The 12,439-nt window shown below is 47.2% G+C and overlaps 1 protein-coding gene across 8 annotated transcripts in view; it reads right to left on the bottom strand.

Moving 5' to 3' along the window:
• Nucleotides 1-4,521: 4,521 nt before the first annotated feature.
• The window catches only part of SLC29A4 (solute carrier family 29 member 4), a 301,784-nt gene continuing 293,866 nt past the window's right edge, over nt 4,522-12,439 (bottom strand). For 7 of the 8 annotated variants that reach the window (XM_069645524.1, XM_069645525.1, XM_069645526.1 and 4 more), the window contains one exon: nt 4,522-10,772. In XM_069645524.1, the coding sequence (XP_069501625.1) occupies nt 10,630-10,772 (143 nt within the window). In that variant the 3' untranslated portion in view covers nt 4,522-10,629. The remainder of the gene's footprint in view (nt 10,773-12,439) is intronic. The other variant, XM_069645528.1, reaches the window with a different exon arrangement.

The raw sequence follows: 12,439 nt of genomic DNA, 5'->3' as shown, positions 1-12,439 counted from the left end.
CTTTTTACTCACCTGCAAAGACTTGTGACATTGTGTGATCTTGGGCATATTTTCGCCTGGCTCCCTCTAAAGCGGGCCCCGAACTAATTCTCCTTGTTCCACAATTGACTGCCTTTTCTAACCTTATGTGAAAAGTGTTTTACCTTACTGCTCTCTTTATTTCTGCCTTTTTCCCTCCCTTTTGGTAATAACTTGTTGGAGTACCATCTAACGTTAATCGCTCCCCTCTGGTTGGAAATAAGTGGTGTTAACTTAGAATTGTCCAACAAATGATTAGGGATGTACATATGAGTAATAGTAACTGTGTTTGACTTTCTTACCTTTTTTTTGTGCTAGTGTAATTTATGAGTGTGCCTTTAATAAATAAGTTTATACTTTTACACCTAGCTCTGGTCAGTGTTTGCTTGCGCTACTGTGCCTCTGTATCTATTGTGTATCCTCTGTATACTGTCTAACTCTTCTTGAGGGAAGTCTGACTGCTCAGCCACAGCTACCACAGTGAATCTGTGTGGTGCAGACTGCTACCAAGTGGGTTTACTGCCAACACCTGTAGTCTTAAATCTTTTGCAGTGGTTCCAGAGGGAACTGCACAGGTTTCTGCCTAACAGACAGATGGGGCGAATCCGGGCAATGGAGCCTGCCCCGCCTGTGTTTGTAGTAGCTGTTTGCTTAATTTATCAGTACATCCTTTTGTGACTATTAACTCTCATTTTAAGGCATTGGTTTCCTGCCGGGCTGTGTGTACCTCAGCACGTAATTGTCCCAAAAGATGGGCTAACTGATCAGTTTCACATGACGCCCAGGTGGATAAGGTTAAAAGGCTTTGTGTTCTGTTACACTCACCAGATATCCCCAGGGGTGTCTGGAAGGCTCTGAGATCTGGAACCCTGGATGCGTAGTTGCCCAATGCTGAATAATGAATCTGCAATTACAGAAGGGAGGATTTGTGATAACTGTCTCTAATGGGTGAATCTCCCACCTCCCTCTGACCAATTCCCTTCCCACTGGGTTCTTTCCTCATCTTAGTTATTTGTAGGGTGAGCTATCCATCCTGCGTTTCTTGTGCAGGGGTGCTTGACGTTTGTTGGCGAGCTGCCCGAGTTGCTTCACTGGTGCAGTATGCCTTCCTTGGGCCCAGGCCTGCTGTGACCCCGAATCTGGTGGTAGGCAGGTAGGTTTGTTAATTGTAAGTCTTTGTTCTGTTTATGGTGGGAATTCGTTAATGTCTTTATCTCCTTCTTTTCTGGTGCGAAGGTCTTGATGCTCGCGTGCCGATGGAGAGGCACGTTTTCTAGGTAAGAGAAAGCGTGAAGCGCAGCGCCTTTATTGTCTTTTAAAGCTAACCTGCGTTTTCTTCTTCTTCTCCTCACAGGCCGGTGTGGTGCTGCGAGTGGATGAGAGCGCGATGAAAAATAGGTCCCCGGAATCCGTTAAGGTAAGTACAGCGCTGTGCGGTTGTTTAATATTGAAAGCGAACCTGAATATGTCTCTTTTCCTTTGCAGATGTTGCTGTGCTTTTCCGGATGGAAGCGTGGCATAGCGCAATTGAATTCAGGTAAGACTGATGTAATGAGATGTTTTGGAAGCGCGTGTTCTAATATTGATTTTTCCTTTCTCGTTATTGCAGGCCGCAATGTTCGAACAGCAGCTGTGGTAGCGGTTCGCCGGAAATCATTAAGCTAGTACTCACAGGTGAGTGATGTTTCTTCTTCTCTCGGTTTCCACAGATTGCAGCCCAGTTGAGATGCTGAGTGCTGGATGGTGTTTTCTCAGGTAGGACAGAATAATCTTGTTCTTTTCCTTGCAGGATTACAGGAAGATGCTGAAGACCAGGAGCTGGACACGGTGAGCGCCACGCTGAGGGTTGCAGAATAACACGAAGCGTGTTCTGCAGTCAGGGTGCGGTTTATATAGCCCAGGTAAAGTAGGACCAGGGAAAGTAGTTTCAGGCCTGCCACACCCAAAACACTAGACCGCATGGCTTTGTTCTGAGAACTAGACTGCGTGGCCGCTTCCATGTTGGATTTAAAGGCCCATGTACATAAATGGGACCTAGCTTGAACAGCCCTTCCTTCCTACATATGAGCCTGGTGCCAAAGGCGCCAGGACTGTCTCCAGGAGCCCTTTTGCAGTGCTTTTAAGGCCCTCAGGGTTCTCGTGGGAGCCTGCTTGTGGCACAACTTGTGCCCCCTCACAGTGGTCATGACATCTGCTTTCACCTCTCAAACTCTAAACACAACCATACCTCTACAGCACAACAAACCACACGCACTTCACACCACAATAACAAAACAAACCACACATAGCCTCGCACAACAGCACATGACAACTACTGATTGAAAATGCGCATTTATGCTCAGTGAATGGTGTGAACCGAACTGAAGCTGCCAACAGCACATCACAGCTTTTGTGCTTTTTTTCCCGCTCAGTCCTACTAACTCACCCCAGCCCTTACCGTCTTGCTTTTCAGATCCGCCAGTGCGACAGGGGACCGCTCAGGTGTTGATAGTGCATGGTATAAATATCCTATAACATAACATAACTTATGAAAGCAGTCAGGTCAAATTAGTTTGACACTCCCGCAATGCCAGTTGCAATTCTTTCATTCACACCTAGTCTCACTCACTGTAAAGTATTCACACCCACACAATGAAACAACGTGCATAGCTTAGAATTAGGATTTACAGAAATGTTGCACCGTCACAATTACCACTAGGGCATGCATTTTCCTAGTGTAAAAAGTGTGTTCTTTGGATTTTTGAAGCAGGGAAATGTTTACCCAAGTCACAGCCCTTTGTCCTGGTGCAAATATGCATTCCAAGAGCATGATTTTTGCACTACAGCTATTTTTGCCATAGTTCTATTTACACCTGCATTGGTGCAAAGCTTTTGCAATACTGCCCTTTCGGGGCTACCAATATTTGCAATAGCCCGCCGTTGGGTCCCCTGCTTGCAATTTTAAACATTCCTAAAGCGGAGTGCAGACGTGAAGAGGACCACCAAGCGGAAGCACCTGCATTCTCACATATGCTCTCTGTTTTGGGAATAAATACATTTTGCCTGCATATTATGCTTTGAAGGCAGCATTTATTAATGGATTCCTATGGAATCTGCCTGCAGGTGCGAAATCAAGGTGAATCCCAGGAATCCATTCGTTGTACACTTGCATCCGTACCCCTCCTATGTCTTGTCACTGCAGGAAAATGGGGCATAGTGGCAAATGGATGTATAAAAGCATTATGCCTTGATTGTATGCAAGCATTTCCTGCGCCAGCGCATTTAAAATGATGCTGTTAGCGCGTTATGTCTCTTTCCCGCTCCGCAATCTATCCACACTGCAACAGACATTTTTTGGGGCTCCTTGTACCTTTTGTTAGGCAGACCCTCCAGTATATTGTGGCATAAAATATTTAGCGGCATAAAAAATGCAAGCAGTGGGCTCTGGACTTTGATTGGCCAGTTCAGACCTCATCCTGTTTCCTTCTTTAAAGGGTCTTAGTGTGTGTAGCTAATTTACCACCAGTGGTAAAATGACTGTCAGATTTTACTATACGATTGTATTTCCCCCCTTCTTTAATGAGTGGCGGTATTGAAGTGGGGGTTCTTACCAACTACTGCCACTTCTATTTATACCTCTCGGACCTTAAGGGCGTATGCAGCATTGTACAGATTCCTACAGAGCTAATGAATGAGAGCAGGTTCTTGTCTTAATATTCTGCTCATAGAGCTGCTCACACATACCCTGCTGCCCTATCACGCGTGGGCACCATCCAATCAGCATCTGTACTTAAATACAGGCCTTTATCAATCCAGGTAGTGGTGTGGGCAGAGACACCACATCAGGCCATGTCAGTGGGACACCACTTTCCTAGTCCCCTGCTTTCGATTTACAAATCCTTGTAATCCGCTGCTTAAGTCCAATTTGCTCAATACAGCGATAAACGCCACTATTTGGAGTGGACGGAGCTGATAACAGGCTACCAGTCCTGGCCCTGTTTCTCCCAACTAGCAGTGTTTCGGTGCTCATTACAGGGTGCTGACAGGTATTGGGATTTATTTTGAGGGTAAATTGAGATTCTGACTATTGCGCATGCCCAATTTCCCTTGATAAAACCCTCAAAACAAGATGGCCACATTGGAGAATAGTCAAGGGAGTAAGTCACATGAACATTTCCAGGGCAGCAACGAAGTGGGAGCATGTGCTCGAGACCAGGGTGAAAACTGAGACTCCAATGCGATTTGGGTGAGGAACAATGGTGGAGTGTCAGGAGATGGGACAAGGAGGTTTAAGGTGTCCGCTGATGGATTGTGCCCACCTTATTGACCATACTCTCTCCCCCAGCGTTTATTTAAAAGTTAAAAAAGATAAAAAGAATGGATTGCTCTGGCAAATGAAAACCCAGTTCAGGACCTTTTGAAGTCAGTTTACCAATAACCCTGTTGCAGATGACTCATTTCTATCTTTGTTTCTGGAGAGGCACTTTTGTAAGACACTTCATGAAAGAAATCACAACGGACCTGTTTAACCATTTAGAAAATGTTTATTAAGCAACAAAATAGATGACATCCAGGTGAATACCAAGACACAGTAATGTGAAGGGAGAGAGTGAGCACGAGTGGACGACTGAGGGCACAGAAACTCATCCCACAGAGTCACTTGCCAGACTCCTAAACTCGCCCCATCCTGCTGCCAACCGCTCTTATTTTCCTGTGAACGGAAACGGAAAGAGTTCAACCCTTCTGAAGGCGTGCGCGTGCACACACGTGGACAGACATGAACGCTCTGGCACACACAATCACAGTTTGCGTCCTAGCGAGCTAGAATGAATGTCTGCTCTTGTTGGCCCATGTCAGCGGGAATCAGCCTCGTCCCCTTCCACATCTTTTCCACCAGCGTGTTTGATGGCCGCCTTATAGAAAGCTAGAGTCCAGCCTAAGAGTACCGCGGAACTGCACATTCAACACATGTCTACATTCTTGAAAAGTCAAACATCTTATGGTAAACAGAGAACAGAAATTTAGCTTTACACAGGTTCAGGTTTTTTGAAGGATTTCTTTACGTGCCGGCTTCCTTCAGAAAATTGAGGAGTCTACCTTGAGGAGACAATAGGACTGGCCCCTTTCAGACACCATCTAGTGAAATCCAGATTGGTTTCCAGAAAATCTTGCAAATATGTAAATAATAGACACTAGAAGTCATCACCTGGAGCTTCTTCTCATACAAATGCTTTTGTGGCTCTCCAATTGGTTTGGACTAAGACCCCCTTGATCACTTGCCATTGACTGTGCTGGCTAGTGCTAATGGGACTTTTTGGTCCAAAACGTTTGTAGAGCCAAATGTTTTAGACTTCTCATTTAGTTTTATCATGAAAACATATCTGGACTTTACTATTTAATAGGTCAATGTCCAAACGGTAGGAGAAATTCAAATTTCTAGAAAGACAATTCCTTACCGATTTCGACAAATATGCTCTAAGACATTTTGTATATTGGTATCACACCAGAAGGTCCCATCTTTGGAGACTAAGCCGTCATTCGTAATGGGGCCATTTTATGTTCCTCTAGGTGGCTGTTTCCAAACATGTTACTGACGCAGAAGCTGCTAAGAAGGGATATGCTACAATTCTGGGTGTGTGGTTCCACCTAGGTTCTTCTTTGTTATAAACCAGAGAAAGCAAAAACACATATTTGTGAAAGCGCTTGCCGGCTCTTTGAGGCGCTCTTCCTACGACTTGGCAATTCTGATCAGCAAGAAAGACGTAGCAGGTTGACCAGCAAGAGACTGCTGCCGGCAAGTGTGCCTGGATCCCTGGGGATGTTTTTAGTCAAGTCAGTGAGGCAAGCAAGAGAGAAGGACAAGACAGATTTCTGCAATGCTGAATCGAGCACACCGCCGGTCGTAGAGGAGCAGTGATAAATCACACTCTGAGGCGCCTCGATGTCGGGGTGAACCGACAAGCATCGGAGCAAATTCAAAGCATATGGTGAAAAGAGTTGAGCTGACACAGGCTTTCAAGGAGTTTCATAGGAAAACCTGCAGAGATCTACATGCCATCGGCAGAGGCGCCACCAAGGGGTAGCCAAGGGGGGCCATGGCCACCCTAACAAAAGCGCTGGCCACCGCCACCACTGGTCTGCCTATTAGGCTTTTGTTTCAGTGTGCCACCGCAGTGACCTCATCAGGCCACCCCTATGAAAAATGTCTGGGGCCGCCGCTGGATAGGTCAGGGGAAGACAACTCTCCAGGCATTTTGGCCTACAACACCCATCAGCCCTAGCCGCTAGTGTCAGAGGTCATGAGAGCTGTAGGCTAAACCATCTTGCCTACCCCTGCCTGGGGCAATTCAGTGTGCCACTGTGCATGGGACACACCAGGTGGGTCTCCTGTTTGCATAATCCCTTGCCCACCGTTCAATTGTGCCTCTCCAAAGACAGATGCAAGTGCAAAGGTGGCATGTCTTTTCACAACAGGATGAAAGAGAGGGCATTATCTTTAGTGGGCAGCATGCCCTGGCTTGCTATTATGCATTCTCTTGTTGATGGGAGGCACAGTTATTTTTAAAGTTATGTTGATCGCCCTCATACGCACTTGAGTAAACACTGAGTGTATAAGAGAAACACAACACGTCCTATGCCTTTTGCCCCCGTTTGCTGCTACTCTGCTTCTACAACGTGTGAGTGCAACCTCTGGGGGACAGGAACGTGACTGCGTACCCCAAAAACGACGTGCAGGGTGCAGGCCATTTAAATATCATACTTTCAGGTTAGAAAGCGGGAGCAGTGCTTTGTACTGAACCCCTTAATATACAGAGTTTTTAAATTAAGATGGCGGGGATCTTGAGATTGCTTCACCTTGGCAGAATGCCCAGGACATTTCCGGTGCTGCTGACCTAGACATATTCAAGGTGGGGTTTTGGGCCTCCGGTGCCATGCGTCCAGGACTGGTTTTTGGCACTTTTATTGGCACTTTGAAATAACATATTGAAGACCCGTGCTGCTGAAAGGGTTTGAGGTGTATTCTTTAATATCAACTGTGTTCATTGGTGAGTATGAAGGTGCTGCCTGCCAAACACAGGCTGCTTGCAATCTATATTGGTTTGAATAAATAATAATTCAAACTAGTAGGTGTTTTGTACTTTTAGCAAACATGTACCTTTAAGCGTAATATTGGCTACGCAGATTAGAAAATGATGACGCCATCAATCAAAGTTGTTCTCAAACTGGGAATATACTAAGGCGATAGGGAGGGAGACGGCAGTGGTGCAGTGCATATCTGCAAGGAGGGAGGCAGCAGTGGTGCAGTGCGTATCTGTAAGGAGGTAGCCAGCAGTGGTGCAGTGCGTATCTCTAGGGCGATAGGGAGGGAGCCAGCAGTGGTGCGGTGCGTATGTATAAGGCGATAGGGAGGGAGTCAGCGGTGGTGCAGTGCATATCTGCAAGGAGGGAGGCAGCAGTGGTGCAGTGCGTATCTTTAAGGTGGTAGGGAGGGAGTCAGCGGTCGTGCGGTGCATATCTATAGGTCGATAGGGAGGGAGTCAGCGGTGGTGCAGTGCGTATCTGTAAGGAGGTAGCCAGCAGTGGTGCAGTGCGTATCTCTAGGGCGATAGGGAGGGAGCCAGCAGTGGTGCGGTGCGTATGTATAAGGCGATAGGGAGGGAGTCAGCGGTGGTGCAGCGCATATCTGCAAGGAGGGAGGCAGCAGTGGTGCAGTGCGTATCTTTAAGGTGGTAGGGAGGGAGTCAGCGGTCGTGCGGTGCATATCTATAGGGCGATAGGGAGGGAGTCAGCGGTGGTGCAGTGCGTATCTGTAAGGAGGTAGCCAGCAGTGGTGCAGTGCGTATCTCTAGGGCGATAGGGAGGGAGCCAGCAGTGGTGCGGTGCGTATGTATAAGGCGATAGGGAGGGAGTCAGCGGTGGTGCAGTGCATATCTGCAAGGAGGGAGGCAGCAGTGGTGCAGTGCATAACTTTAAGGTGGCAGGGAGGGAGTCAGCGGTAATGCGGTGCATATCTATAGGGCGATAGGGAGGGAGTCAGCGGTGGTGCAGTGCGTATCTGTAAGGAGGTAGCCAGCAGTGGTGCAGTGCGTATCTCTAGGGCGATAGGGAGGGAGCCAGCAGTGGTGCGGTGCGTATCTCTAAGGCGATAGGGAGGGAGTCAGCGGTGGTGCAGTGCATATCTGTAAGGAGGGAGTCAGCTGTGGTGCAGTGCGTATCTGTAAGAAGGGAGTCAGCTGTGGTGCAGTGCGTATCTGTCAGGAGGTAGGGAAGGAATCAGTGGTTGTCCAGTACTTCAAGCAGGGAAGAAGCATGAACAAATTGGACTGTAAAATGAGAAACAAAAGGGAATTGTTAGGGGAAACACACGCGAAGGCCTAAGGGCAGAGGAATCCAACTGTTCACACTGGCCCAAAAATCAAGAAATGTAATTACAACTGCGCAGGTGCACCTTTGCATTGGCATCACACACAAAAACACAGGTCCTCATTACGAGATCGCCGGTAAGGGGTTAACGGCAACGGTAAGGGTGCCGTTGCCGTTAACCCCTTACCGCCGCATTAGGAGGTCCCTTAGCAGGATCCGCTAAGGGACCAGAGAGCTAATAACGGGTCCACTATTAGTGGGTCCGTTATTAGCTCCTTCCCCATTCCCATTGAGCCCTATGGGGGCTTGAATGGGACTGGGGAATGGTTCTCAGAATGGGGAGTTACCGGGTCCTCCAAGGTTGGAATGACCCGGTAAGTACCCATTCCGAGAACCCGGACCCGATATGTGGTAAGGGGGTAGCCATGGTGCTAATAGCACCATTCCTACCTCGTAATGAGGCCCAGAGAGTTGAATGGGTCATACATTTTCCCCAAAGTTTTGTTTTTTCCCATAGTCCATAGTAATGGTTACCAGATTTTTTTTATTTGATGGGTAGAACAAAAGGAACCTTTTCCAATAATGTCCTGCACGAGTAGCGCTATTCCTGGCTTGCACAAGCCACTCCGTCACAGCCAGCAATACGGTGAAAAGGTCTTCTAATGTATCCCTGGTGGCGCGTGGACAGCTGACCTGATTTAAATTGATGGTGGTAAAGTGGGTCAGAATGGTCCCACACTAAGATACCCACAAACGAATGCAGGGCGAGATAGGCAGCAACATGGACGTGCAACGTCAGGTCTTACTCTGCAATGAAGTATACCAAATAACTAAGAGAGGGGAACAGTTTTCAAAACATTTTGTTTGTAAAATGTTTTTGGAGGATATACACTCAGACTATTCGTTGTCTAATCCAATTCTGAGACACACACCTCTCAACTGACAGTCTTTTGGTGGGTGTCACCCGCCTTGTAATGAGCTGACTCGCCCGCCACCTCCCCTCTATGCCCATTCACTTCAATGGGCTCTCACCCGCCAAAAAAATCAAAACGGGTACTTTCACCCGCCTTGGTGACACAAAAGGTTGAGAGCTATGCACACATTGACACACACACAAACACGGTTTATGGTCTTTGCATTGAATGCCATTCCATCGAAATTTTTCCATCTAAAAAATGTCCACCAAATGCATTTATTTTCTTTTTCCCCCCCAAAACCCTGTTTTCTTACCCTTTAAAATACACCTGAACAAAAATTAACCCTTTACTCCCCAAAAATATGCATTCGATGCACATTTTTTAGATGGAAACATTTGGATGGAATGGCATTAGATGCAATGACCAGATACCCACAAAAACACACTTCCTGATTATGAGTGCTTGGATCTACTCAGTAGAGTGTCCTGCTTTACCATATATCAATATTAACTCAATGCTTTCCAGGGTTATCTTTCAATTCACCAAATTGAAATTGTATGCCACACATCTGACCAAGTTAAATATGACCGATTTGATTTAGCTTTCAGCATAATTGTAAATTGTCCTCGTAGGGAAGAGTGAGGGGATTTCAGATTAAATAATGCAATGCGCTTTTGACAAATTAAATCTGGTGATGGACATGATCAGTGAGCTTATTTGAGGTGAAAATCAAAAAATCGTAGCTGTTTGTAGAGCTCTCTCTGGCTTTCCTCTGGACGAGATGCGGTCTCCTGGATTCTAATGCATTGCAACGCGCCCAGATACATGATTCGCACGGGTTTGAACACTTAAATCTGGTTGAGTCTTTCTTCTAGAGACACTGAAGGCAAAGCTCTGGATCAGAAACCGGTCAAATGAACACAGATATCTCTAGCAGCAAAGTGACTCACAGCTCCCCCATCCAAAATCCTCTTTTCATACCCCCTCCCTCTGCCTGGCTGTATTCATTTTGGTTTACTCTAAGCCTCGTATACACAAAGGATTCTGCTCCACCTGAAAACATGCTCTTAAAGGCAGTCGGCATCCAATGGGCCTGGTTCTGATGCTCGATCTCCGAAGGTCCCCGGCCTCCAGGGCTCTGCTTGGTTCTACAGCCTCCACAGTATACCATGAGTGCATCCAAGGAACAAATGCAATTTCAAACCATAACAAATGTCTGCAAAGCCACAAGACTGGATAAACAGGGGGCTGTTGATCGTATACATCCGCTCCCCAAACAGAGAGACGACCCCCTCCTCCCAACACCACCCCTCCTCCTCAGCGTTGGATAGGAACAATGCCCGGTCAGGACTCAGTAGCCTGTCGTGAAAGAGCTGTTGTAGGTCGCAGTGTGGAAACACGTACTGTGAGACGTGCTGGTGAGGCGGTAGGCAAAGTAGGCGACGGCGGAGCCAAGCGTCAGTCCGGTCATGTAGGAAACCGTCATGGTGTTGCCTGGAAGAAAACAAAAGGGGAAAAGGGTTTCACCACAAGAGCAGCTTTTTCTAAAACATTGCCATTATGCAAACCGTGTTTTTTAATCACAAGTTTACATTTCTCATGTTTTACATTTGTTTTGCATTGATGCTGTTGCTGTGTGTTTTTTATTGGCTGGCCCAATTTGGTTGCCTAAAATCAGTTTGACTCGTCACAAGACGGCAAAATCATGATTCAATCCATTACAAAGGCAGCGGCTTCCCCGACATAATCTAGGCACTTGGCCGCTCCCTGGACCATAATCCCCACACCCCTGCATGATTATCATACCCGCCACACACAGTATAATAAATATGTCCAGCAGGGGTGTTGCTAGGTCTGGAAAAGATCAGGGGTTAAGCTAATATCGGGACTGGCGGGATTCGGGATAGTTATAGCCTTTTGGTTGTAGTCCCTGAGCTTCTATCCAGGGCTACAACCAAAAGAACCGGGGCTATAGCCTCCTCAGCCCCCCCCCCAGCCACGCCTCTGATGTCCAGAGTCCACTTATTCTTTGTGGCCTAAAAGGCCGCAGGTTTATTATGCATACACAGCAATCAGACTAAATTCAAATCTACTTCATGATTGTCAACACTGCAAAAACACGCATTGTCTACATTGTTATTCTTATGCAGCGACCAGCCGACTCAACCGCAATTTTCTTGCTTCCCCCTTGTTTTCACCGTCTCCATAATTATTTCGTAGGCTAAAACTCCCCCAACCGAAAGTGTTCCTGATCGGGCTGCCCCTGCAGGACACCTTGGGCTGGCGAAGCGCCTGCCGTTCATGACGGGGGAAGCTGGGCACTTTTCCTTTCCTCAAGCCCCCCCGCCCCCTCGCCGCAGGGCCTCAGGGGGCGCATGACCACGGGAGGAGCAAAAACCCCTCCTGTTTATTACCAAGCTCACTTCATAGTCTTTAGAGTAAAACTGGTCGCTTGCATCTCTGGAGGAACCAACTCCAGAAGTGAACCGCCATGCTTCGCCATTCCTACTTGCCCTCGCTAGAATTCCTCAAACAGCCTTAGCATCAAAGCCACTAATATTTTCAGGGTTACAAAGGGAACATCTTGGGACGTTGTCGCAGGCACCTCATACCCAGACCTGACCCCATTCGCCGCAATTCCAAGTGCTGAAACTTTAGGCCCTCCTTAAACATCTATATCGTTAACATGTATTTACATTGACATCAAACGATGCCAGTTTTACAAACATGCTTGCACTCCAATTGTGGTGGGATATCCGTGGTAAAATCGAATCCGATTTTATCGTGGTTGAACTAAGCGAGGCTGAAATTTTCGCATATCGAACATTTCGCATGCCCTTATCCCCTCCAGCCATTACCCCTTCACCCCTTATAATTACCCCTAAATACCTCCATTTACCTGCATTCGCCTCTCCGCGTCAGGCTTCTCCCTGCGACACAGTTCCATCTCCCAATTATGGGTGGGAACTGACTCCACAGGGGTCCCTTTCTCTTTTTTAAAAGTCTTTATTGTCCCCCGCTTTCCATATAATGAATGGAAAGCGGGGGCCACCCGCGAAATCTCATAATGTCGAAGAAGGGGAACGGGGGACATCCCCACACCCCCCCCCCCCGCTTCCCTTATTCGATATTTTCGTTTATCGGTGCTTTCCATGGCTTCC

Source organism: Ambystoma mexicanum, chromosome 2p (genome assembly GCF_040938575.1).
Source record: "Ambystoma mexicanum isolate Mex_15411 chromosome 2p, UKY_AmexF1_1, whole genome shotgun sequence".
In the NCBI taxonomy this organism is placed as follows: domain Eukaryota; kingdom Metazoa; phylum Chordata; class Amphibia; order Caudata; family Ambystomatidae; genus Ambystoma; species Ambystoma mexicanum.
Note: the sequence above shows the minus strand (reverse complement) of the source record. Positions and strands in the feature narration are given on the sequence as shown.